Source organism: Pteropus medius, unplaced genomic scaffold, assembly GCF_902729225.1.
Source record: "Pteropus medius unplaced genomic scaffold, Ma_sr-lr_union100, whole genome shotgun sequence".
Classification (NCBI taxonomy): Eukaryota; Metazoa; Chordata; class Mammalia; order Chiroptera; family Pteropodidae; genus Pteropus; species Pteropus medius.
In genome coordinates, this window is record NW_024346062.1 from 15,825,481 (window position 1) to 15,852,328 (window position 26,848).

Consider the following 26,848-nt stretch of genomic DNA (forward strand, 5'->3'; position numbering starts at 1 on the left):
CCCCTAACACACCCTTTGATAGTGACCTTAAGGTCTCAAGACATTAAATCAGTTGCCTAAGATTGCTACTCAGAAAGTCAGAAGGAGATACTCCTACTGGATTCCCAATGCACCCTCTTTATGCTGCCTTATGTTGCCTCTAGCGGTAAACGGAGAAACTGTAAAGGGGAATGGAGGCGGGAGAAAGCGAAGAAAAGCTGGAGAGGGTCAGGTCAGATACTTGAAATACCTAAGTCAAAATGCTTGAACATTTGCCTGGATAAAGAGAAGCTGCCTGCCTGTCTCAGGTAATGAACTCACAGAATAGCAACGAATACCTGTGATGCTTATTTTCAATTTTGGAAGATCAGGGTAGGGAAGAAAATGAATTGCTTCCCTCTCACCTTCCACGCATACTTCACATGCAAGTGACTCGTTCCTTGGACATTTCGTGGGCTTGTTCTTTCTAACACACTTCCTCACCTGTGTCTTAGATCTGTCTCTTTGAATCTTCCCTCTCCTGTAATTCCCAAATCATTACTCTGGGCTTCCTTAAACTGTAAACTCAAGCCACATTGGCACCTTAGGTGGACAGGAAAGATCACCACTGTTTTTTGGTTTTTGTTTTATTTCGGCGAAAGTCCAGAGGGACCATTCCTACCACCCACCTACCCCCATTTAGAAACACCAGGAAGACCCTCAAAGATCGCTTATGGAGAAGAAAGGGTCTGTTTTGTGGCCGCTGGTGGACAGCTAGTGAAAGCGGTGGAAAGGGGGGCGGAAAACCGCATCTGAATCCAGGTGCGGAGTAGGAACAGCCTGCATAGGTCCTCTTCCATCCTGCCCCGACGACGGCTGGCACCATCACCAGCCAGGAATCGGTTGGTGGTGCCGCGGGTGGGCAAAGGCAATGCAGCCCGCCTACAGGGCGGCGCGGAGGGTGGCTCTGGTAGCGTGAAAGGCGTCTTTGTGCAGGACTCGGTGGAGTGAAGGGGTGGTGAGAGAGGCGAGAGCTGAGTGGGGACCTGGAGGCTGGTGTTCTGGGGCGCCGTTAGTCGCCACTCGTCAGCCGCACTAGAGAGATCCGGATAGTGCCGGCAGGGGGCGGTGTGGTGCTGCTGTAGCCATGGGGTGGAGGCCTCTGGGTTTGGTCTTTTTTTGACACTGGGGGGAGAGGGGATGGGGAGAGAGGGTGGCGGGTAGAGAAAGCAGAAAATTGAGGGATTTACCATCCCCTAGGTGGCAGAGAGATCGCGCTGGCTAGAAGGTGAAGCCCCTCGCCTGGTGCTCACTCCGCTGTCGGGGTGCGGAGAAAGCGGCCCTCCAGGCGGAGCCTCCCTCCAGTCCCCGAGTACCACTACCCCCAACCTGGGGGAAAGAGGCGGGCGCCGCACTGCCCTCCCTCTGCGCCCCTGCCGCGTGTCTTGCGGCTTATTTTCCCAGCTGGCAAGCGTCGCGCTGCAGACAAGGGAATGCCTGTGGTGAGTTGTTTATTTTGTTGAAGTTTGCGGTGGGCCACGAGGACGTGGGGGGCGACCAGCAGGCAGCGGCCGGGACTGTTTTGTTTAGGTCTCCGTCCACCTGTGTGGTATAAATCAGCTAGCCTCAGGGCGGTGGGAGGCCAGAGTGAGAAAACTCAAGCTGCTCCAAAAGTCCCCCTTTTAGTCACTTGCAGATCAAGAACCACATTTGATTCTCCGCTCCTGGAATCGTCTAGATCCTAGCTTACACTACCTCCATGTCCCTGATCAGCGCTCCCAGAACCCTCTGTGGACAGGGCTGGCGCTCCTAAGGACAGTTAGCGCCCACGACCTGGGGAACAGATGGCCATGGAAGTCCCTACCTTTGAGGACAGGGGAGCTGAGGTTTTGATATGAGGGCGCTGGTGGAATTAGGCGGGAACTAGTTTCGGCTGCTTCTGGCACGACGTCCGTTCTGGGGTATCGGGTCTGCCCAGTGCTATAAACTGGGATCCGAGTTGGCCAGAGTTTCTCAGACTCGAGGCTGTGGGGAAGTCGGCGGATGGCTCCCGGGGGAACCCAGAGGAACCGCCAGGGCTGATGGCAGTCACGGCCGTGGCTGCGTTTGCCTGGAAGAAAAGCCTAAATACATTAGCGAGCTGGTAAAGCTTTTAAGGCCTTCTCCGGAGTGAGTGGCTGGCTAATGAGAGGTTAATTTTGTTTCGAAGGGAAGGCTGCGCTGGTTTCCTGAGATAAATGGACAGGAAACACATTACCTCCGCGCGCTGGCAAGCGGCTCCCAAATGCTTTTTGCACCTGCCGCTTTGAGCAGTGCGAGCCGCGGCGGAGCCCGCAGGGATCGCGGGGTCCCGGTGTGTACGCTCGGGTGATGAGCCTCACGCACATCCCAGGCCCTCTCCTTCCGGGGGCGCGGCGCTCACGCCGGGGTCTGGGGCTCTTCTCTCACACCCAGGTCCTGCGTGTTCCGGAGCAAGGCAGCCCCCTGATCCCGACGAACCCCCTCCAGGAGCGGAAGGGTTAAGAATGATGTAAGTACAATCCATGAGCTGCTTGCCGCTGGGCTGTCCGACTCTCGGGCTATTTCAGCTCTTGCTTTGCGTACACCGTGGACTGGGGAGCAGCCACGGAGCCCTTACTCTAGAATGGGTTGTACAAATCGCAACCCCGGGTATGATTCCTGGCTCCTCTGCCCCAGTTAATCTAGATGTTTAGCAGACAGAAACCCTCGTGTTAGATTTCTGGAAATAGAGATATATTAACAGGGGGCAGGAAGAGAAACCGTATCTTGTTTAGAATTCTTAATGTTGCTAGCATGTGTTTTAATTCTACCCACTTGCACTGTTGGTTTGCTGAGTCCTCTAATTGTACTGTTCTGGCCTCATCTTTCCTTCTTGAAAACAAAGGCGAAGGGAAAGAGTACAAGTGGCAAGAAACAGGGTGGATTTGTGAGTTGTATGAACTGTCAGTTCACGATATTTTTTCTTATTAACATGTAAAACTTTTATAAGTCATAGATTTTATGTTTGTGTTCTAGCTCCCTCCCCAGATTGTTCTTTGTGGAGTCTTAAAATCCTCCTTAACTTGAAGCATACGAGCTGGAGGAGTGGATCCGCTATAAGTGACTATTCACCGCGCTCTTGCTCTTCCAAGCAGATTCAGAATCTTGCTAGCAGGCCGAATTTACCCAGAGTGTGTCCCCATTGACCTAAAGTCTTGAAAATAGGAACCAACTTGCGGTTTAATTGTGAAAATTAACATTTTCCTCTAGCCGGCTGAACACTTATGCAGCAATAAAAAGTGAATTGTTAGGCCTATAAATCTTGAGCTTGTCAAATTTTACAACAGAGGAGCAATAAAGCACCTTAGAAGAAACGAAGTTTTTCCTCTAGAGCAGTTCCTTTTCACACCAGGATTTGCGATGACTCGAGGGCGCCCTCTCTTGATAAGAAAATCGAGAGCACCCGTGGACTTACGGAACAAGATGGGTGGTGAAGGGAAAACGAGAAAGGGGAAAAAATCATAGAAAAGTGACAGGTGAAAAGACCCAACTAAACTGATTTTGATCCTTAACTCTTGGTTGTGTGTTCTGAAATATGCTTAATAAAGTGAGATGCTACTTTCAGACAGGGCGAATTAAATGTTGAGTTAAATAAAATGAAAGATTTTACTGTTAGTCTTTGTTAGCAAAATACTTTGAAAAACAGTGTTCACATTTGATTACTTTTAAAAGACGTTTGCCAGTATTTCATTAACTTCATTGATTATACGTAGTAATTGCAAGAGACTAAATTTTTGGCATAATAGTATTTACTCCATAGAATTATCTACAAATCATATCAGATAATTCTCCTGAAAAAAGTCATTTCTCCAGGCAACTCTGAAGCTATTATTAAGCATATTATGGATATACACAAGGTTTGGGTCATATCTTGGGCAGTGAAAGGTGTGTTTACCACTTGAGTCATCTTAGTATGTAATAAGTAATGAAAACTTACAGTGAAAAGATTGGCATCCTTCATTAGGGACCTACTGGTTTGTACAATTCATAATGTGTTAACAAGCAAGCTGGAGCGATAGGTTTGTCACCAATTACCTTGGTCCATTGATTAGCACATTGGAACATGTGGAATATTAACGTGTCCATGATTGATACGAAATCCCTAGAGGTTCTGAGTAGTGTAGCGGGTAGAGTAGCAAACTACGATTTGGATATACTGTAAGTGAATTTAAAATGGCAACCCTGAGCTGTTTGGGGAACAGCAAAGGCGAGGGTATTAGGAAGTGGCTTTCAGCCTTTGAGGCCGTTCTTGAAATTAGATACCACTTCACACCTACTGAAAATAAATTAGAACCTATTATCAATGTCATAATATTCTTTCCTATGTCTCTGCTTAGCAACTTCTTTTCTAGCAGTTGGTTTTTCCTCTCATCTTTGGATCCATCCAATCACAAAAGTAGAAACTGGCCTGCCATTGAATTAATCTAATAGACTATGCCACTGAGCAGCAACAAATCATGGCATAATTACTCTACACTGGATTAAAAACTGACAATCCTCATTAATCTAATTACACTGTAACCCAACACGTTGAAATTCGCCCACTCTCAGACCCCTCCCGACTGCTTTCAGGAAGGGAAATGTCAAAGGAACAAGAACACCAGAGCCTCGTACAGCTGCCTGCGAATTCCCGGGAACTGGCGGGGCCCTTCTCAGCCCATCTGATCTGTTCCGTACCGCGGGTCACATTCGGATTTCCAGCGTGGCTGGATGCAATAAGCTCAAAACGCGGTTCCGCAGATGTGATTGGCTGCGAAGGGACTCGGTAAAAGCTCCCGTTTTCTCCAAAGACCCGGGGCCGCAGCCAGAGGTAGAGAGCAAGTAGGGTGACCTAAAACAAACAAAGTTGGAAGGAAGTTGAACCCAATCACATTAATTCAAGGATAAGCTAAAAGGCCGGTTCCTTTGTAATGTCACCAAGAGAGAGAGGCCTCCGCCTGTTTCTGTTGGGTTCGAGGAAACAGTAAATCGCATAAGCGGTGGATGGGAGAAGAGAGGAGGTAGTGAGAGGGAGGCTGGGCCCGAGATCAGCAGACAGGACCCGCAGCGGGCGGACGCGGAACTCGAATTACACTGAGCAGGCAGGCGTCTGGAGGACCCGCGGGGGGCGGGCGCTTCGGGCTCTGCGAGTGGCGGGCTGGGTCCCACGGACCCGCGCTCTCAGCCAATGAGGCGGGAGGGCGGGGCGCGCGCTGGGTGTGGACGACGCGGATTGGTGACCTTCGGGTGGGCGGGGCGGCAGTGAGGGGCTGAGATTGATTGACCGCGGGGGCCGCGACGCAGAGATATCCGGGCGGCTGGCTGCTTTTAGCTAGGGCTGGGCGCGCCTCCTGTGAGTCCACGCCCGCGCTCCACGCCCGCAGGGCCCACGCTGGCCGGGGCCGGACGTCTGCGCACTTGGAGCCGGGGTCCGCACTCGCTCACGGTCTTTGTGTCTTCTCTCCCGCCCCCTCTCCCTCCACCCGCCGCCTCTGGCCGCTGCGATGCCACTGCGCCCCGCTGCCGCCGCCGCCAACTCGCTCCGCCCGCGGCGCGCTGCTCGCTGCGGCGGTGGCGGCGGCCCGTCTCCGACGCGGGCCTGAAGGAAGAAGAAGAGGAAGCGAGGCGCGTCCCCCGGCCCATGCAGCAGCCACGGCCCCGGACCCGCCACGGCGCCCGCGCCGCCGCCCTCGCCGGAGCCCACGAGACCTGCATGGACGGGCATGGGCTTGAGAGCAGCACCTTCCTGCGCTGCCGCCGCCTCCGCCGCCGTCGCCGCCGGGGCTGAGCAGCGCCGCGGTCCCCGGCTCTGCCCGCCGCCCCTGGCGCTGCTGCTGCTGCTGCTGCTCAGCCTTGGGCTGCTCCACGCAGGTACGAGGCGCGCGCGCGAGGGAGCCAGCCCCAGGGCCAAGTGCTTTGTTCCCAAACACCCCAGGCTCTGAAGGCGCTTGCTGGGGCGGAAGGGCGGCATGTCGCAACGGGAAAGGCCTCGCAAGTCCCCGACGCGCACCTTAGCCCAGCTCGCGGCGCGGCTGCAGGAACACACCCGCCGACGGTGCGGCGCGCCCAAGGGCGCAGAGGAGAGGCCTCTTCCCTCCCTCCGGCCTTCCCCGCCTTCGGCTAGGACCGTTGATAAATCTCCCTTCCAACAGCCGCTTATCAAAGATTTAGCAGGCGCAGGCGGTGGGGGCTGCGTGCCCGAGACAAATGTTCCGGATGCTTTATTGCTCTCTGCATTGGTGTTTACCGAAAGTCAGGCTGGGATCAGGTTTCCGCCGCCGCCTCGGAGGGGAGACAAGGAGCCTTGTGCTGCTGCTCTGGAGTTGGGGGGTGGTGGCGAGGCGAAGAAATCGCACCAGATGGAAAGATTTTCGGGAGTTTGTAAACTTGGAGGTTAATCTCGAAATAACTTAAACTTCTTTAAGCAGGGATTTCTTTAGTATTTAAGAAAGCCGCTTTTAATTCAGCTTACAACTTCTTTGGAGAAACTCGTGCTTTGTGGCTAGCCGCGTGTTCCAGGAGGAGTTGACAGATCTGCTCCTTTCTGGAGGTCGGCGCTTCCCCTATGGAAGCAGCAGTGAGGAGTCTGTTCTTAGTGAAGGACGCCTGCCTGTGACACTGTTTTTCTTTTTCGTTTCATCAACATAATGTTAAGTGTCAATTATATTATCTCAGTAAAGCTGGGGGTTTCTAGGACGCTCTTTACAAATAAGACCACTTATAGGAGTTTGTCTAGACAAAGAATTTTTAAATACCAAATTGAAAGATAAATCATCTTTTAGTTTGAGAACAACTAGAGCGTCAGATAATTTTTTCTGCAAGATCTTTTTGTCCTGGGTTTGTATGGCAACAGTCACAATGTTCTGATTTGGAGAATCCTGAACTTTAATGCTACCCAAATGTGGGGACTAATTTGTATTTATTAAGTTGTACCAGCCCATGTTAAAAATCTGGGAGGTCTTTTTAGGCCAGGGAGAGAATGGCATTTGAAGAGACAGCTTAATTTACTTTGTGTAACTGCATTGTGATGTAACATCTGCATTTTAACACTGTCACTTGGGAAAACATAAATTGAAGTCTTAACAAAGAGTGTAATGGCAAGTTTTAGAACTATTAAGGCATTAAATTAATGACTTTAGAACCTTAGAAAATAATACCAATCTGCTTACAGTTACATGGAAGATTTTTCATGACGTGTCAGATATATTCAGAAGTTTTTTCTGTGAAAGATATGTGTCCACAATGTCAAAGTTTAGGTTTCTTGAAATGAGAATTGAAGTGATAGATGGGACTGTGTCCCTCTTGACTGCTTGGATATTGTTTCTCTTAGTTGCCATAGGTTCTTATGACAGAATTGGAATGTGGTCCTCGAAGATTTCTTTGCTGGCCCATGAAAGACTTAAGAAGTTGGTTTGAAGTTTTAGAAAATTAAAGTTCCTTACTTAGTTCAAAAACTTGGAATGTGAACCTCCTCTCAGTATCTTAGTATGTCGTCACTAAAGTCACCATTAGATTATAGCCAAAGTTGCTGTGATGAGTGATTTCTGTGGACAAAATGTTGGAATGGAGCAATTAATCTGGTTATAGAAACGAGGCCTCCTTTTGGGAGATGTCTTTGAAGAGTAGTGCTGTTGAAATGCAGGGGTTGTTTCTCAGAGCAGGGAGCCTAGCAGAGTGCTCTTTGTAGATGGGCTACCATATGTTTTTTGCCTGGATCTGTATAATTTGCCTCAGCACCCCATATGGTTTCACATTTCACTTAATTCAGCTTCAGCATATCTTGTTTCTTTTATTATAAACTGGTGATTGTGCTGCAAATTCACACGTGCAGTCCTGGCCTTGAGGAAACTGACTTTGAGTGGAGAAGTCTTTTGGTCTGAATCATTATCAAGAGCCCTAGATCAGAAAATCCTTTAGCACTTTCATTAACTGGAATGAAAATACTGTCACACCTATTACAGATGATCTGACTCGAAAAATAGAGATCTGTAACTGCAGATTTTGAATCCTGCTCATGAGAAATGAAAAGAGTACTTTCATTTACTTTTCTTCTCTTAAGCAAACCTATGTAGTTCCTGAATGGAGATCCAAATGGGAGTTACTTGCTTACTCATACACTTCATGGCCTTCTTGGCTACATCCTTGAGATTATTTCTGCTCCGCATTGTTTTGGCATTTTGACAGGAGGCTTACTTTACCATTTGTAACAAGCAAAGTGTTCATTGTCATTAGAAATTCGTGAAGCCTGAATATTTCTGGGTGTATGCCGCAAATTAGTCATTATACAGGAGCCTGCGATGGGGCTGAAACTGCTGACCCAAAAGCACTTTGTCTCTAGTTAGCCCTCCTCCCTCCCAGCATCTCTATTCAAAAAGGCTGTTAGAAACCTCATCTAAAACAAAAGAACCCAAGGAGCTCTGTTTGATGTGAGTTTTCTCTGAAGAATCACCACTTACCTGCTATAAAAAAGGGAAGGAGGAAGGAAAGGAAAGGAGCTGAAATCTAAATTCTGCTTCTCTTCTGAACAGTTGCATCTGCATTTACATGCTGTTCTTACTTTCAATATTTTATGACTATTTGAAATAATTATAAGTATATGTACGCTCAGATAGATTTTATAGACCATAAAAAGAACAAATAGCCACTGCAAGTTTAGCGGAAAGTTCTTGTGCTGTCATTTATTTGTAGTCTAAAGACTGTTCATTACTGAGTGATCCTGGCCTAGTTTTTATTTTCTTGCTTTCTCTTTGCTGTAACTCTGACTTAAAACGGAAAAGAAAAAATAGATACAACAGTTACTTAAGTCTTTTTTAAAGCTATCAAGTACCATTGTGGGAGTCAGGAATTGGGGGAGACAGCAGGAAGGAAAATGGAATTGGAGAAAAGGCTTCATACTACTAGCTGTGTATGAACCAGCCAGGACAAGGCCTTAAAATCCTTTGCCTTGATTTTCTCATCTGTAAAATGGCTTTAATGACTTTTGGGGTTTTTTTGTTTGATTTTGTTTTGTTTTTGCTTTTGCTTTTTTGAGTAAAAAGACTTGAAATGATATATCTACTTTGGAGAGAGGAACTCTATAAATATCGGAGCTGCTTTTGTCAACTTTGAAATGTGCAAAAACCAAATAGGCCAAACATGAAAGTGTTTTTGTGATTAATTTAATCTTCTCCTTTTCTCATGTTTAAGTGAATGTCCGATCTATACTACATTTTTCCCATTTTGGTCCTTGAAATGGAAAAATGGGGGAAGTATCTTGAAAGGTGGTCATCTCCTACCTTTTTCTCCCCAATTGAAGCCAGAAACAGAGATTACAGGCTTCTTAATTCAGATTTAAAAGCAATTTGCCACTGAAAAGATTAAAATATATATTTATGTTTACCTAAAAACCTTTTTAATAGGTTTAGTTTTAAGTCTTTATCAGGAGTTCTAAATCTTGATATTATCCTAGAGGTTGTTATACCCACATCTTTAAGTTATTACATATTTAATAATACTCTGCTGATTTTTTTCCCCACCTAGAATAGGAATTATAAGGTATTTTATGCATGAAAAAGGTTACAAAGTTCATTTTAGAACAACCTCCTCATTTTTCAGATGAGGAACCTAAGACTTGAAGAGATTGAGACTTCCTCCATAGTTTACAGACCTATAAAGAATGTTTAATTAAGTAACACAAATATATCTTCCAGTTCATGTCTATAAAATTTGAGGTGGATGAAAAAGAAAAGGATTTTTCTTTTCACTAATTCTAGTGTCTCTACTTTATAGAACAGAATATTAAACTGATTGGCACACATTCCTGACCTAGTGTTGACAATTCTTGTGTGTGTTTTTTTGGGGGGGAGGAGAAGGGGTGCTTGAGAGGTTTTATAAATTTTTATGTGAGAAGCTAATGGCTAAACATCATGTAAAAATTGGCTTAATTTTAAATACGAGGGCAGTAATACTTGGTTTTTCATTACTTCATTTGAGCTTTGCTTCAGTCATTAAGTTTATATGAATTGTTGATTTAAAGAAAAAAGTCCTTTTTATATACCCAGAGATGTCTGTGTCCTGTTGTGTTTCTGGGGGAAAAAAAAATGGAATTATCTGTTTCTGCAACATGATTTCAATGTTACATCTTTTTTAATTTAGTGTACTTTTACTGATGAACTGTGTGGGAGCTGGAATCTTAGGGTGATGGATGTTGAGAGAAGTGAATATATAACTTGGTCAGATGAATCACTTTATTTTTTTTAAAAGAACATCTACGCTTTGTAGAAACCAGGAGGTTAATTATTAGTTTATATACAATTTGTTGATAAATTTTCTGTCAGGAAATGCAGAATAACTTAGTGCCTGGATTTTTTCTTAATATTCTTGCATTGTATCCATACTAGAATCAGGTAAAAGTGTTTTAACCAATTATACCTGAGGCGTGGAAGCTTTTATCATGGTTTTTTGCATAGACAGTGCTTTCCAAAGCAAATTCCTTATGCAGTTTCCAAAATCAGAGTTCACATCTTTTTCTTGTCCTTAGAGAAGCGGACTCTTTCTCAAAATCTATAAACAAGAGCAAAGTTGATAAAATATGTATTGACCATTCCCTTGTAATTTTAACCTAAGAACACTGGACTAGACTTATGTTCACCTACAATGGCCCATGCTTTAAAGTTTTAAGTTAACTAACTGCATGCAATTTTTCTCCCAGTGGCTTAATTTGTAGGAATCAGAGAAGCACAATGCAATCCTATTTCTGAAGGCATTCTTAAAATAGGAGTATATGAAATAGAACAAACAGTTCCCAGAGGAGAATGTCATTTTCTCATGTAGCCCAGGAAGTTATGAAGCATTTAAAAAATGTGTGGTCTTATCTTCTTTCCCATAGGTGACTGCCAACAGCCGGCCCAATGTCGAATCCAGAAATGTACCACGGACTTTGTGTCCCTGACTTCACACCTGAACTCTGCCATTGATGGCTTTGACTCTGAGTTTTGCAAGGCCCTGCGTGCCTATGCTGGCTGCACCCAGCGAACTTCAAAAGCCTGCCGTGGCAACCTGGTATACCATTCTGCTGTGTTGGGTATCAGTGACCTTATGAGCCAGAGGAACTGTTCCAAAGATGGGCCCACATCCTCTACCAACCCTGAAGTGACCCATGACCCTTGTAACTATCACAGCCACACAGGAGCCAGAGAACACAGGGGAGGGGACCAGAATCCTCCCAATTACCTTTTTTGTGGCTTGTTCGGAGATCCTCACCTTAGAACTTTCAAGGATCATTTCCAGACGTGCAAAGTGGAAGGGGCTTGGCCACTCATAGATAATAATTATCTTTCAGTTCAAGTGACGAATGTGCCCGTGGTCCCTGGATCCAGTGCTACTGCTACAAATAAGGCAAGAATACTTTCTTCTTTTTCTTATACCTTTCAGGTGTCTGATTCTTTAGATAACTTTGGAAGTGGGATGCAAACGACCTAGTTTAAAGGAACTTTGCTTGGTCTTGGCAAGCAATTAACAGAGTAGATAAAGGATTAAATGAAAATTAAGAATTTCTTACTGGAATTCTAGGGCTTAATGTAAAATGTGGACCTAAATTTAAATAGGCATGATGTGAAAAATAAAAAATAAACAGAGAAGTTGAGTTCTCTAGAGAAAAGGATAAGCCTGTCTAATGAAAAAATGTGTACTTTTTTTAGTGATATCTTTTTTGAGTGCATATGTGTGTGACTCTTCTTTATGGAAATCCATGTTTAGATTTATCAAGTGACTGAAGTGGGTGTTCTGAATAAAGAGAGCTGTGAAGCTTGAGGGCAATAACCCATCAGGAAGCATATTTTATTGGAAATTTGGAAGATATTGTAAAATATAATGGCTGTAGGTCAGCTTCCCAATGGCAAGCCCACAAAGGTTTTTTAGTTACCAAGTAGTGACCAAGAAAGTTAAGAATTGAATATTGAGAGCAGCGATGTATAACACCCCCGCCTCCCCATATAATGTCAAAATAACAATTTAAGTTAGAAGCTCAGGGGAAAACTGACAAAATTATGCTAAGCTTACCCTGCCTAGCTGCCAGTGTTTGTGGTTCTTATTTGTTGTCAATTTGTTTGTTTGTTTTAAAGAAACTAATACTGAATCCTCTAAGTCAGCTTTAAGCCACCAATATCTTAGTGCAAGAAAGTAGAGAAGAGCTATGAACTGGGTTTTCAATTGCTGATCAGCTCTAATCAGTTATTAGTAAATAAATAAAGAAATCAAAGAGTTTTCCACAGAAATAGTGTTGCAAGTAACCAGCTCCTTCCCTATCACCCCCAACCACAAAATCACACATACAGACTATCTCATCTTGCTTAATTTCCTTTGATTATTTTATCTATTCGTCATTGATTTAGACTAAAATATAATTGACCAAGGATCAAGTTTTTGTAATATCCATGACTGTTCCTTTTTATTTCAGGACACCCTCCCTTGCCTCCAAACATGTGTGACATATTTTTAATTTAAATATTTTACTTGGCATTTTGTGGAGGGAGTTTTACAACACCTCTGGAGATACCTGGAGATACCCAGGGGTGTCACAAGTCTGAGATTACAAGTCATTGCCCTGAACAAAGAAGACTATTACATTGGCCCAGACATCTTAGGGGAACTCAAAAATGTTTACACTTCAGCTTGCAATACAAGCCCAAACTGGCCTTTCCAAATCCTACAAAACAAACTTTTCTTCCTCTGGTTTTTATGAGTATGCAAATAATTTTTTTACCTGTATGTTAAAATATGTGTTTGCTATAAGTTATGACATAAAGTTATATAAATATGAAGTTAAAAGACAAACCATGGCCAACAATTCATCATTACAGCAAGAATCATAGGGCATAAAACCTGGGAATAGTCTTTAGGAAAACATAACACTGGAAATTCAAGAAGGCAGTTCAATTGGGAATGGAGAAAATCATCATCGATTGTGAAAATAATTAAGGGCTTGGAGGAGTAACCTTCAAGCAATACTGTTGAGATTAATAAGTGCTGTATGCATGGGAAAATATTGGTTCAGTGGAACAATTGACACCGAAGTACTTTAGATCATTCAATTTCCGTTGCGGTTGAATCTGTCATAGTTTCTAGCAAATAAATAAAATGTACAACTTTATTTTCTCTCTCAGTTTGTTAAGGATCAAAGATTTTACCCATTCCAAAAGGGGTTGGTACGGGTAGTTGTCTTTTTGACATAAATTCAAGCCGATGATGAGAATGCTTGGTCTTTAATTGCACTATTGGAAAACTTTCCACACATCTGGTGACCATGCTGTTCAGCAACAAATTTCTCTATGGCTTCACGACCTCTAGTACTTGTTTTTTTTCCCTTCTTTTTGTAACTCTCTCCAAAGCCCCCAGAAGCATCTGGAAAGTTACCATTGAAGGACTGTCTCAATGCTGGTAGAGCCTGTGCTGATGAAACTAAGCAAAGGCCTAAAATTTTGCAGTGCAATTTCCTTTTACCTAGACCTGGGTTTTTGGTCAGTGAAGTCCCTAAGACAACCCCTCATCTTGGGACCTGACTTGAGCAAGCCGTCTTTAAGCCTGTCTTTGTGAGGTTAGCTCAACCTGCCCCTAAGTACCTGCCTTTCCCTCATGACAAAGTGACAAAGCTTAGGAGGAAAAATACCTAAACAACAAAATTAAAGAAAATGAAGTCCTCTCTATTCAAGGTACCATTTATTAGCTAAGACTTCCTTTTTCCACATGGAAGCAGTGAGTGTAGGCCTGCAGTGCTGGACAATATAGCCCTATTTTCCCTTTTCTACTCTCTTTTCCCCTGGGAAATGCAGGGTGGTTTTCTAGTCATGGTGAGCACAGGTGTGCTTTCTCAGGGCTATTGGGTTTTTGTTATGCCCTTTGCCAGGCTTCCCTCCTCTTCACCTTGCCAGATAGGTGTGTTCCAAGGCCAGGGCTGGTTTTTCATCTCTCCACCCTGGGGGCTGCAAGGGTTTCTGGCACACCTACACACCTGGGCTGAGATCCACATCAGCTCTGGGCCATCTTCCCCACCTTTGTGAGAGGTGCTTCAAACCTGTAAGCACTGAGGAAGAGAGACGAGAGGACAGGCTTAGAACTGGCAGGGCTGGCTACAAGGAAAAGTAAAGCAGTTTTTGTTTGGGTGGAGGAGGTAGCTCACACTAGACTCCAGAGAAGACACATGTCAGTAGCTGTCCTGAGGCTCACACCAATAAACCAGATCATCTGTGGCAGTGCTTGACTTCTGTACCTTCTCCTCCACATTCTCTTTACCAGCTCTGCAGTCTCAACTCCTGTTTACTTATTTCTCTGTATCTATGGATCTGTTTAAGTGGACTCAATAAGGCTTTTGCATATGCCGTGATTATAGAAGGTGACTTTGAAATAAATTATTTTATGAAACGGTTCTGTACTTTACAGATAATGTTATATACCTAATAGCATATATTAAAATTGCCAGTCTCTCAGGTGCATTTAAAATGATTCCTTTTCCAGAAAATTTCAAGAATACATTTATTGCACATGAAAACAATGGCAATATTTTTTAAATTACTTTTCATAAATAATTTGTATACCTTTGCTTTATTTCTCCTTTTATTTTAATGTAATCATGTCCTTTCCCATTACTCTAGCTTTCTTATCCTATCCTTCAATCTCAGTAAGACAGTTGACAAGTGGGAGGGGTAACGGAATGATAGCAAGTTGTCTTAGAGATCTTCTGCTTCAGATTTTTCTGTGCTTCGTCCTTTAATGAGAGAAGGTGGTATACCTTAAGGCAGTTTGCATTTGGGAAAGAGGTGTGTCCTTTGTGCATGACCAAGCCAGGTGACTTGGGCAGGTAAGTGGGCACTCTAAGATCCCTCATATGTTCTTCCTCCCATGGTCCACCACCTTCGGGTTATCCTACTGACAATAGCACTTAGCTTGTCCAAAGCATGAGAAGAGGCCCTGCCCATCAGGCATCTATGTGTTTATTAAAATCCATAATTATCCCTAATACTTGAATTCTAGCTACTTTTTGGAAATTTCTGAAAACTTTCACTGGATGATGATACTAGAGTTGTAAGAAGACTGAGTTGATTTGGTTCATTCTTGCTTACTGTTTTCCTCAAACTGTAAACTCTAGACATTCTCTTATAATAAAACACTTAGCTTGTAGGCTCCTAGAGCATGAGTTGGTTCCTTTCCTTTCTGATGCCTCTCAGTATGTAACTAGTGTTCTATAGCAGTATGTGGGCATGTAAACCAATGTTTCTAGCTCATTCTCTGTTGGTTGCAAAATCAGAGCCAGACATGCCTGCATTGTGAAGGTTTCAACTATCATTTTAAACATATCACTGGATCAAGGTTTGGAAATCTGTCCTCTTTTGACCCCAAGCCTAGTACATTTTTTTGTAGCCAAGTTTTTGTCACCCATTGTGCATTTTGTGTCTTTATAGAGACAATGTGAGCTACACTCTCACATTGATAGGTTGTCATTCCTATCTTTACAGAATAAGGAAGATGCTGCATCCTCCCATTGGCAGGATTCTGTTTTTGGATGCAGTGTTGTTAGAGGGGACACCTGTCGATTTGAAAATGTAGAGCCCTTTCCTTCCGGAGAACACAAATTACCTTGCAGATACATTGTAACCAGTTTGTAAAATCTGAGACTGCGCTATATTTTGTTGTGATTTATCTGTTAGGCAGGTAATTCTTTTTTTTTTTTAATAGTAAAACTATTTTAATTGTTAATGTTAAATCTTTAAAAACTCAATAGACAAGTAAACATTGCATAAACTATATAATGCTTTACTGCTGTAGATACAAGCAGAAATGTAACAAAATTAAAAATAAAACTGACATCTTTTATGCACGTAAAGTATTTTTATAAAATTCAATAATTTCATAAAATAACATTATTTTTCCAATACGTAAGTTAACAGAATGTACTCATGTAGACAACCATTATACTAGGCAGGTAATTCTTGCCATCTTTTTATCATTAGCTCCTTGTCATAGTCCTCCTTGTTTTACAAAAATTACCAAAAAGAAAAGTTATAAGGCCAGTAGAGGCATATTGGGGAACAGATAGGAAAGAAGTATGCACTTGATCTCCCTGCTAAGTATAATCCTTTCTCTGACAAAATGTATAATTGATTTGATGCTGCATCTGAACCACCAAGTATTAAAGGGCCTACTGTATGGGGGAGATACAGAGACGCATGCAGTCTCTGCCTCAAACTAAGTACATAACTAAAATTTGCAGCAATTAGTGGAGAATTGTGGGGTTTGTAAGTAAAACTAGCCATTTTTAGGATTTCTTTTTAGAACCCACATTCATAAGCTGGTTCCAAGTGCTGCTACTTAACAAATTGTCACAGATATCAAGAGCCCGGAGAGTAGGCCAGAGAGATGGGCTGCTGTACCCAGGGCACATTCCTCTGCCCTGGTCACTGTCACAGGTCACTTGTTTTTACTCTTGGTATTTGACACAGTCTCCCTTTCCACCCCCCATGGTCAAAGTGGCCCCTCGCCTACTCTGTATTTCCTCAGTCCCCTACAATCTAGTAGTGTCTAGAACCCTGATGGTACTTTTGAAAGATTGTTGGTCTTTGACTTAATATCAAAAAGCTTTCTAGAATTGGAGTCACCAGTTCTTAATTAAATTCATTTTTCAGGGTCCCAGCTTATCTTTAAAACTCATGAAAGCATGTCTTAGATATCTTTATCCTTTCTGAATTTATTATAGAAACAATATTGAAACATTAAAGACTAGTTTTTGGAATAGCAGAAATCAGCTATAATTCCAGGTGGTCGTGTTCTTATTTGTCCTTTTCTGTTTCCAGTATAGCTCTTGTTTGTACTGGATTACAAGGTCTTAGGCCCAGGAACTACTCAACTCTGCTTCATATAGTTTCAGCAAATTGCCTGAAGGTAAAAGGATTTCCAAGTGTATGTGGAGAAAGAAAGCAGAAGGAAGAAATTATTAGCTGTACAATGTATACCGATAAGTGTAAAACATTTTGTAAGATGAATAGGCCTACCTTGGTTATGCGTTGTGCTGTACTTTCCAAACAAGGTACACTTTTATGTTGTCCATGCACATTAAAATGTTCTGGATAACACATCTTTTACCATCGGTCTTTTCTCTGGAATGAAGAGACTTAGCTGATGTTAGTAGAAACCGTCTAAATGGTATAAAGTCCATATCTGCGTATCTTTTAAGTCCTATATTTTAAATCTCCAAGACTGTGCCACTCTGTCCCAGATATGGTTTGGGAGAAGGGAACCTCCAAAATCCCCCATTTGTAAATGAAATTAACCCGATGCCTGCCCTGCCTGAGCCAGGCAGGATTCCATGCAGTGCTACGGGCCTCTGCTGCTTTAAAACAAATCCACACTCCTCCATAGTTTAAACCAGAGGCACGAGGCCAAGTCTGATACACAACTGAGAGTTAGAACTTGTTTTCCTGTCACATTTCCAAATGTCTCTCTCTGCCCTGTTAAATTTTCTTTGAGTCAACATTCTGAGAGGAAGGGGCAAGAAGGAAACATTGAATGGTTGGTACTTTTTTTGTTGGCTTCAGTTAATGCTAACCAAACAGTTTCTGCCTGTGCGGAATGTAAGAAGACTTACCTACAGTGTTGAACAATGAAAATACTACCTTACCCATTTTGTCTTTGTTTGTTTTGACTGCAGTAGAACTTGCTCGTCCACTGTTTTGAATTTTGTGTTCTTGCAATGGGGTAACTTAAGGACTTTGTAAACTGCTCAACTTGTCAGTAAGTGATCACTAAGTGGGGTAGCAACACCCACCTAAGATACAGAATTTAACTGCACAGCCTTGCCATGAGAATATGGTTTTGTTGAGTCTAGAAGGAACTTCAAGTGAATCTGGGTCTGTGGGGTGAGGGGTTTTTTGTATTCCAATTAGCTGGTTATTTTAAGAAATGGAGCCAAAAGAAGGTTTGGCTAATTCTGGTGGGGTTCTTTCCCTATTGGCATGTAGTATGTATACTGTGGATAGAATTGATATGACAGCATTTAAACACATTTTCATAAACTCTGAACTGGGGGTCAGGGTTTAATCTTTGTATTTAAAGGTATATGTAAGTACACGTGTGTTTATATGTGTGTGCGAGTGTATTGTGAAGATCTTCAAGCCATTTTATTTTTAGTCACCTCCCCAAACTGAAAAATGATCAAAAAGGCTATGACTTTCTAATCCTCATCCGTTTGGAGAACAGCTGTGCTGAACCTAGGACCAGAGCATTTGCCCAGCGTTTCTCTGAGGGCTCAGGTTCTGTGGCCCTACCCCTGCCCCCCTTGGGGAGTGAGGTCCCTAAAAGTGATAGCTACCCCTAGAGTTACTGCCTCTGCCCTGCCTCTCACCTTTCAAAATACTTTTAGCCTCTGGTCTGAAGCGTGGCTGCCTAGGCTTGTAATGTTGTTCACACTGCCTAACTTCACACCTAGAAGTATAGTGAGTTCCTACATTTGCTGGGCTCCTTATAATGCAAAGTCTGAACACAACAAACAAACAAATGAGAAATTCCCTGTGGAGTTCACTGAGTGGCTAAGACTTTAAGAACCAGAGGCCTTTCCTCCTGTTCAGCACAGTGTGAAGTTCTGGTCTCCACAACAAAGCTAGCCAATTTCCCTGTCTCTAAGCCTATTTATACTTCTAGCCTTCCTTGTTTTAAGTGTACAGAAATTACTCTCTGGAAGTCGACATTTTTGTGCTGTCCCTTTTATGTGTCGTCCCTCGGCCTGCTTCCCTTCCACTCTGGCATGCTCTTTCCAGCCACTGAGCTTAATGCTTCTCCCCTGGACCACCCTAGCAGCCTCAGCTGTGGGTGTCCTTCCCTCTAGTTTGGTTTCTTCTTTCTCTGTCTGCTGCCAAGAACCCCTCCAGCAGCCAAGGCAGCCCTTGTTCCTGCATGTATTACCTGGGGCAATATTGAAGAATAAATAAGGCCAATCCATTCCATTTCTCTGAATTCCTGTATGTGTTCCTAGATCAGAGCTCTGTGGAAAGAGAGTCTGTGAGGGTAGAGAAACCTATTTTGATATCTCTTGAAGGTAGCAGATTCTTACAGTCTCATTCAAACCGTAAAAGGAACCTTGGGTAAGATTTTTAATCTGCTACCCTCCTCTTAAATACATGTACTGTCTTCCTGTTAGGATCTTGTCCTAGCCCTATGTTCAAACAGAAAGTTTGCTCCAAGAAAAAGGGGAGACACAGTTCTCCCACCTTATGTAATCAAAGGACAGGCACCTCCCACCTGGATGGGTGGCTCAGCTCCAGCAGAGATCCACACTCCCAGGTTTTCCTGGGCTGGAGGGCTAGGTGGGGGTGGGGGTTGCATCAGGGAAGCAGTGGAGGGCAGTGCCTTCTAAGGCCTCTGCTTTTTTTGGTACTTCTAAGTTCTAGGCTCTGACTTCTCAACATTTAGAAAAACTGACCCTCAAAAGTAAAGATTAGGTGTTTTAGAGCTGGATATAGAGCATGTGTTCTTGTTGGAATGGTTTCTTGTTTGTTCACCCCAGAGGGCTGAATGTAGAGGCAGTAAACCACTTACCTGTATAAGAGCAAAAGGGCTATGAGCACAGCGATCTCTTATCCTCCTTCAGAGTCACCTACTTTTTCAAGTTGTAATACACCAAGAGAATGTGATGAAGTGGACCTAATAGCTCATTATATGGAATAAAATTCATTTAGCTTCCTTAAACACAAGCAGAACTTTAACTGGGTACATATCAAAATTGTTTCCCTATTTTCCAAGCTAATTTGTATGCCTATTTCACTTCAGTTTGGTGGCCCATCTTAATCCAAGAGATGTGAGTCCCTTGATCTAAACGTCCAGTTCTGGTATTGGAGGATTCCAGTAAGGTCCTGCACTTGCAGTGCCAAACAGCCTGATTAAACACTAATAAATGTTTTTTCCAAAATGCAATAAACACAAATAGTCAAGTGCACGGCCTTTGGGGAATTCTGCAGTTCGGAAACCTATGTGCAGCACTTTACAAAGCTATTGAGCTAGGGGAAGATACGGTTGTATCTTGGCAAGGCAGTGGCTGGGTTTTCCTTTTTTGTTGGCTTCCTCGTTTTCATTTAATGTAATTTTTTTCTTTTTTCTCCCCTGGTAAAAAAAGAGAGGCAGGTGCTTCTAAATTTTGGTATTTCTCAGAAACCCTTAAATCCTTATTGCCTTTTGTGTGTGGAAAGGTTGATTTGTAGCTGCTGTCTTTCTCTTCCTAACAGACCTTGTGGGTGGTAAAGATCTCAGGGAGTGAAACATTAAAAATGAATGAGGAGAACTGGAGTAGTTTGTCTGAGGTGGGGGTGGAGAGGGACTGGGCTGGGGGAGGTTTAACAAAAGGCATTGATGTTTTAAATGCACAGAAATGCCATCCATCAATAATAAATGGTGTGGCATAGAACAGATGTGCCAAATTGAGTTATTACAGCATATGGATCAGTTCATAGAGGGGGGAAAGTAAGCAGCATCACTGGTGTTTTTAAACTGTCTGTTAGCTTTAGAATACAATTTTGAATATTCTGTTTTTATGCTCTGATTTTGATAGCTGCTGGTTGGAAATACAAAGCGTTTGGAATTTCCAAAAATTCTGATTGAATTTTGAATGCTTTTAAAAGTAAGAATTATTAAGAATGAATAAATTATTTCTCAGAAGAGGGAGACAGAATCTGAAAATGAATTTCTGGCCCTTCATGGCTGAGTGCTTGCTGTTTAAGAGCTAGTGTTGTATGAGGAATGAAATTACATTATAAAACTTCAGTCATATGAAATTGTTACCTAGACTTTTCTACATTTTACATCGATGATATCAAACTACAGAGGACCACTCAGGAAACCCTTCTCATGCTTTGAGATTGATTCATCACCCTCAGCATTTTGATTCAAGGGCTAATTCTGTGCATAGGCTCTGGGAGACTTATTTCACCCAAAAGAGAAACAAGAGAAATAGCCTCATTTTCTCATAAAGAAAATCATTCCCAAGAAATTGGACAGATAAAAATCTGTTGTTAGGTAAACTGGAATATTTTGTGAATGTAGATACTTGTGTAGAGGTTAAGCTTTAAGTCGTACTTGATCTTCTTAGGGTATGCCACAGGCGTAGCAAAGGACAATGATTTGTGAGGGTTTGAAATGAGTCCTGGGCTGGAATTGGTGTGCTTAATGAAAACAACAGGCTTGGTAAGGCATGTGGAATGATTCCACTCATCTTAATATTGACCCTTGTTTCCCTTTTTGGAAACTTGTTTGGAATTGGATCTCTCTGCTTTGTTGCCCCAACAAAACTAATTCCTCTTTGTTTTCCTTAAGGTGAACAAAAAAGTACTTAATTCTTGCAAATAATGCCAAGTTGATTTAAATGTGAGATTTGTTAGACTAGAAAGACAAATTACTTAGCTGTTGTAGAAGAGTTCAGAAGAGTTCGTTGAATCTGTGAGTGTGAATGTTCTAGTTGAAAATGAAGATAGTGATTATATGAAAAGTCTGTTACTGTTATTTATCCATCTGTATTAACTTTCAGCTTTCAGGTATAGAATTTACTCGAATTAATCTTTTCACCTCCTAGCTTACCTTAAAAAAAAAAAAATGCTTGTCAAACTGTCTTCAGAGCCACCAAATAAATCTATTTTATAGTCCCATTAGATATCTAGCTCAAAATCCCTTTCACTCTAGAAGGTCCTATGGTTGGATGCACAACAAATTTCCTGAAATCATCTCTGGTACACTTCCTTTGGGTTGTTAAGGTGTTGAAATATGAGAAGGCTGGTAGTGAAATTAAATTGTGGCTCAGGATAATTAGGAAGGGAGAAATCCAAGCATTTTCATAGTACATTGTCTGGATTTTAGTTGCAGCTGCAAACAACGGATATGAATTTAACCAGTTGCTACAGCGCAGCTGGTTCAGATCTGGCTTTATAACTGGCTGAAGTAAAATGAAATGGCTGGAAAATTCCAGTCAAGTAACACCAGTGGGAACATGTGGAATTAAATAGTGTGAGCAAATGCTGGCTGAGTTGAGGAAAAAACTTCAGACATAAACTTGAGGGGTGGTGGTGAGGACTTGTAGAGAGAGGGGTGGGGAGGGGGGCCAGAGCATTTTCTGGCCTTTTTAACAAGGCTCTATTGTTTTGATTAGTTCCCTTGCAGAAGGTAGAAGGTTTCCTCCATCCAGAGTAATTTGTAGAGTGTTTGGCCTGTCTACCTTCCTCCTTGACTGAAGTCACCTGATACTTTTTTTTTTCCTTCAAGAAGAAAGAAAAATAAGCTGTTACCTCAGTTACTGACAATAACACAAATCTCAAAATGTAGACTTTTTTCCTTTGGGATAGTTTTCCCACCTTGTGACCCAGAAGGCCCTGTTTCTTCATAGTCCTCCTTCTTCCAACACCTGTACCAGAGATGTTGAGTGCGTTGGAGGCGAAAGGGCTCAAAGGTTCAGTTTTTAAATAATTGTTCTAATTAAGGAAGGAGAGTGGGTTCGCTAAAGGGAAGCTTTTGTATTATCAGTAGTTTTTTCTGCATGAATTATCTGCTTAATTTGTAGACTTGAGAGTTGGCTGGGGGAAAAAATTTCTGAGAAGTTAAAGGGCCATGTGCTGTTTGGGGAAAACATTTGCTGTAACTAGGTTTAGGGTTTTTATTTTCTGCCAGTGCTTGGGAACTATATTTGCCAAGTGATTTCTCTGTCACAGGGATTAGCCAGTCATGTGAAACATTTGATTAACAGACTTAGAGAAATCTTTCCTCAGGCACATGATTGGTAGCTGCTGCTGGGATGGCCCCCTCTTGGATTCTGTGCTTCGTCCCTCAGTGTTTATAAGTAAGTTTGTAGTGATTAGTCATGGGATATGGTTTTACAGTCCAGTGAAGAAACTATTTAGGAATCAAAGTTCTGGTAGGTGTATTGTTAATTAAGCCTCTTAAAGTTTCTGCATAACTTAGGAATCTTTTTTTTTCCCCCAGAGCTATACTACTGCTCTGTTTTTGGAAAGAGACAAGATATAAATTATCAATAAAAATTGCCTATATCCCAACGGCAACACTGTTCGATTTTAACAAAGAAAATTTTTCCTGCTACACATCCCCTGGATTTATGTTGAATTTTCATTCTAAATATGTAAGACTTGTTCATTTTCCCTCACCATTCATTTGTGAGACAGGAACAAAGGGGTTAAATATGGAGATTCTGTCTTCAGCCATTCATCTCCAGAATGGAGGGGAGCTTTTGCTACAGAGGGATGCACCATCCTGGTTCCTTCCCACTGTGTTAACCTTTGTATGCATTTCTTCTCACAGATCACGATCATCTTCAAAGCCCACCGTGAGTGTACAGATCAGAAAGTATACCAAGCTGTGACAGATGACTTGCCAGCTGCCTTTGTGGATGGCAGCACCAGTGGTGGGGACGGTGACGCCAAGAGCCTGCGCATCGTGGAAAGGGAGAGTGGCCGCTACGTGGAGATGCACGCCCGCTACATAGGAACCACGGTGTTTGTGCGGCAGCTGGGTCGCTACCTGACCCTTGCCGTCCGCATGCCGGAAGACCTGGCCATGTCTTATGAGGAAAGCCAGGACCTGCAGCTGTGCGTGAACGGCTGCCCCCTGAGCGAGCGCATCGATGATGGGCAAGGCCAGGTGTCTGCCATCCTGGGCCACAGCCTGCCCCGCTCCTCCTCGGCACAGGCCTGGCCCGGCTACACACTGGAGACTGCCAATGCTCAATGCCACGAGAAGATGCCAGTGAAGGACATCTATTTCCAGTCCTGTGTCTTTGACCTGCTCACCACCGGGGATGTCAACTTCACTGCTGCAGCCCACAGCGCCTTGGGGGATGTGGAGGCACTGCACCCGAGGAAGGAACGCTGGCACATTTTCCCAAGCAGTGGTCACGGGACGCCCCAGGGAGGCAGCCATTTGTCTGTCAGTCTAGGACTCACATGCTTGATCCTTATTGTGTTTTTGTAGGGGTTGTCTTTTGTTTTTTATTTTTTGTCTATAACAAAATTTAAAATATATATTGTCATAATATATTGAGTCAAAGAGTATATATGTATATACCATGTATATGATAGGATGTTTGTGCTGGGACACCCACCAGTTTGTACATATTGTGTTTGACTGTTTTCATGTATGTTGGATGTAGTGTTCTTTGATTGTATCAATTTTATTTTGCAGTTTTGTGAAATGTTTTATAATGTCCCTGCCTGGGGACCTGTTAGAAAGCACTTTATTTTTTATATATTAAATATTTATGTGTGTACCTGGTTAGTATGTATAGTACATATACACAGACACCATATGCAGCGTCCTCTTTCTTTGAAGATGACCAGTGATGATGTTTGTAGCTGTTTTTGGCTATTCCCTCTGGCCCTTTCCCCGTTGCTGCTGATTTGCCACAGTGTCCAGCTTTCACTTGCCTCCTGGTAGAGCCTCATTGCGCTTGGTCCTCACCTCTTCTGCACTCACTTGATTTGGAAGGATAATTAACTCACCCTTACAGGTGCTTTTGGCTGTTAAACACTGGTGGAAGCCCTCTCCCTCTTTAACAGTTGACACTTTCAGAGAGTGGGGAGAATATTACTATAACCCTTATTAACTAAGATTGTTATATCTGAGCACTTCTGGTATGTTGTTGAACCATACTAAACTGTTTTTTATCTGTTAGAAGGAGGTACTGATGGCAGTTTCATTTTGCTAGACTCCAGTAGCTCTCACTTTTTCTCATCTCATATCCCTGTTAAACTATAGTTTTTTCCTCTTTTAACTCCATTCTGCATTGAACAAACAAAACACAAAGACATACCTTTAGTGGCCATGCATTGTTCTCTATAATTCATACAAGCCCCTGTTCTTAGCCTTCCCTTCTCTGGCTCTTTGGGCCCAGAAGCACAGTGCTCTCTGTCTCCACCCCCGTGAGCCCTCCTCAACCTCACGTTAGGAGACCCGGTACTGGAGATTGCTAGAGTCTTTACAATGAGACCCGGAGCCCATCACAAAGTTCTCCACTCTTTCTTGCCTTCAACACCATGTTCTTCATCGCAGTCTTTGACATGTGCATATGCGTGATTGAATGGACTAGGGTGTTAATGACAACAGCTTCCTTGGCATGACTTAAAATATGGCTAACTGGGTGCTGGTTAATCTAAACAGTCTTATTAAGCAGTGTTGCTCCCCAAGTGGTCTCTTTTTAATCAGATACTCTTCCCCTTAACATCTGTAGGTAAATAGTATTTAGTCAGTTGCTCACATACTTGGTAAAATCCCTATAAAGTAGAATATCTCTTTACCTCTTCTCTTCTATTGCCAGCACCCTCCTGCAAGAGGAAAACAACACCAACAGGCAAGCACAGTAATTAAGAAAGTAAACTCCAGGGTAGATAGGTTTACATTGTTATATCTAAAATGTAAGTGTTTGGTTCCAAGAAAAAGTGATGGAATTTGTACTTTACCATAGTGATTCGGGTCAGGATAGTGCTAAGTTTTGGCTGGCCAGGTAATTTCTTCCTTTTGCCATATCCCATTGATTAGTAGTAGCACTCACTGCCAGAGGCCCTAACGGCAAGAAAAGAGGATGTTGTTTTGTGAAGTTTTCTTAGCTCATCTGTGAGTTCATCTAGAAGCGGTGAAATCTCCTCTCTACCACCTGATATATGAGAGAATAATCTGGCCATTCTGGGAAAATAATGAAGACATCCTACTTCTTACTCAAAAGTTTCAATATCAGTTGAAACTAGACCTGTCATCCTTTTATAAAAACTGGACCAGAGGCCTGCCTCATCAGTTCTGAACTGGCTGCTTTTGTTCACCTATGGAACCAAGTGCTGGGTTCAGAAGCTATAATTAGCTACTGATTTTGTTTTGGAATTGAGTAGAATGAAGGAGAGAAAATATTTAGGATACCTCTAACCACTATTTTTGTGCAAATAGTATAAAAGTGAAAAATTTCTACGGTTATCTGGGTTTGGAGTGTATATAATTAATACACTTTTGTCCTTTGCAGGGAAAGCAATACTACCACTTCTTTTAATAGTTGGGAAAAGAAAATTGGGTCATTTTGCCATACCATTTAACTGGAAAGGATGCTTAAAAGCATCCTACATTACTAGTATCAGGACCAATGTGTTTATTCTCCTTTCACAGCCAGTGTCCCTGTTCAACATATACAATCCCCACAGATAACTGTTTCAGAAATACAGGTATTTCTCTAGAGAGGGGCCAGCTTTATTTTCTCCTGTTTCTTTTCTAGGATTTCTAGAGAAAATGCTACTTACACATGTTGGTTCCTAAAATCTTTAACCAGAAGAGTTTGGGGCATACCAACAACACATGGATAGACAGACTGTAGCTATTCAAAGGTCTCCTGGGGGAGCTTAAAACTTGGAGGAAAATACTGGTTTTCACAGATGCTCCACATGGCTGTCTTTAAAAGACTCAAAAACTTTTTTTTGTCCTCTTTGTTATGCTTGGAAACCCCACAGTGTGTCGAGTCTTTACAAAGAAACCTTTAGATGTGGTTCATAGGTATATGAATAAGTATCTGTGTAAAACAGTGAGCGTGCAGTGTGTAAATACTTTAAATTATTATGCTAGAAAAATAAAGTTACATACCATGCTGTGGAATGTTTGTTCTGTGATTATAGTGACACCTGCTGGAAGAGCTGAGAAACAGGAGCAGAAGAAAACAAGTGAGGATGTCTGTGCAAAATCCTTTATGATATTGACAATAAGTCATACCACCTAACAACAAACTCACTTATTTTCTAAAGTATATCACTACTGTAGTTTTTAATTTTTTTAAAATTATAAGCAATTGCAAATAAATAAGTATCTTTGA

At 42.6% G+C, this 26,848-nt stretch overlaps 1 protein-coding gene and 1 long non-coding RNA gene across 2 annotated transcripts; one reads left to right on the top strand and one right to left on the bottom strand.

Moving 5' to 3' along the window:
• Window positions 1-1,215: 1,215 nt before the first annotated feature.
• RGMB (repulsive guidance molecule BMP co-receptor b) lies at window positions 1,216-26,848 on the top strand. The gene is made up of 5 exons (XM_039875176.1): window positions 1,216-1,460; window positions 2,413-2,488; window positions 5,603-5,868; window positions 10,865-11,373; window positions 23,311-26,848. Exons 2-5 carry the CDS (start codon window positions 2,484-2,486, stop codon window positions 23,977-23,979), a joined length of 1,449 nt encoding a protein of 482 aa, XP_039731110.1. The 5' UTR covers window positions 1,216-1,460; window positions 2,413-2,483; the 3' UTR covers window positions 23,980-26,848.
• LOC120612579 (uncharacterized) lies at window positions 15,906-17,128 on the bottom strand. The gene is made up of 2 exons (XR_005655498.1): window positions 17,019-17,128; window positions 15,906-16,902 (listed from the first exon to the last, which is right to left on the bottom strand). It is a non-coding gene; the product is annotated as an uncharacterized LOC120612579 (long non-coding RNA).

Coding starts and splice junctions, on each gene's coding strand:
- RGMB (XM_039875176.1), top strand. Junction 5,869..10,864: donor CCTTGGGCTGCTCCACGCAG/GTACGAGGCGCG, acceptor TCTTTCCCATAG/GTGACTGCCAACAGCCGGCC. Junction 11,374..23,310: donor GTGCTACTGCTACAAATAAG/GCAAGAATACTT, acceptor TTCTTCTCACAG/ATCACGATCATCTTCAAAGC.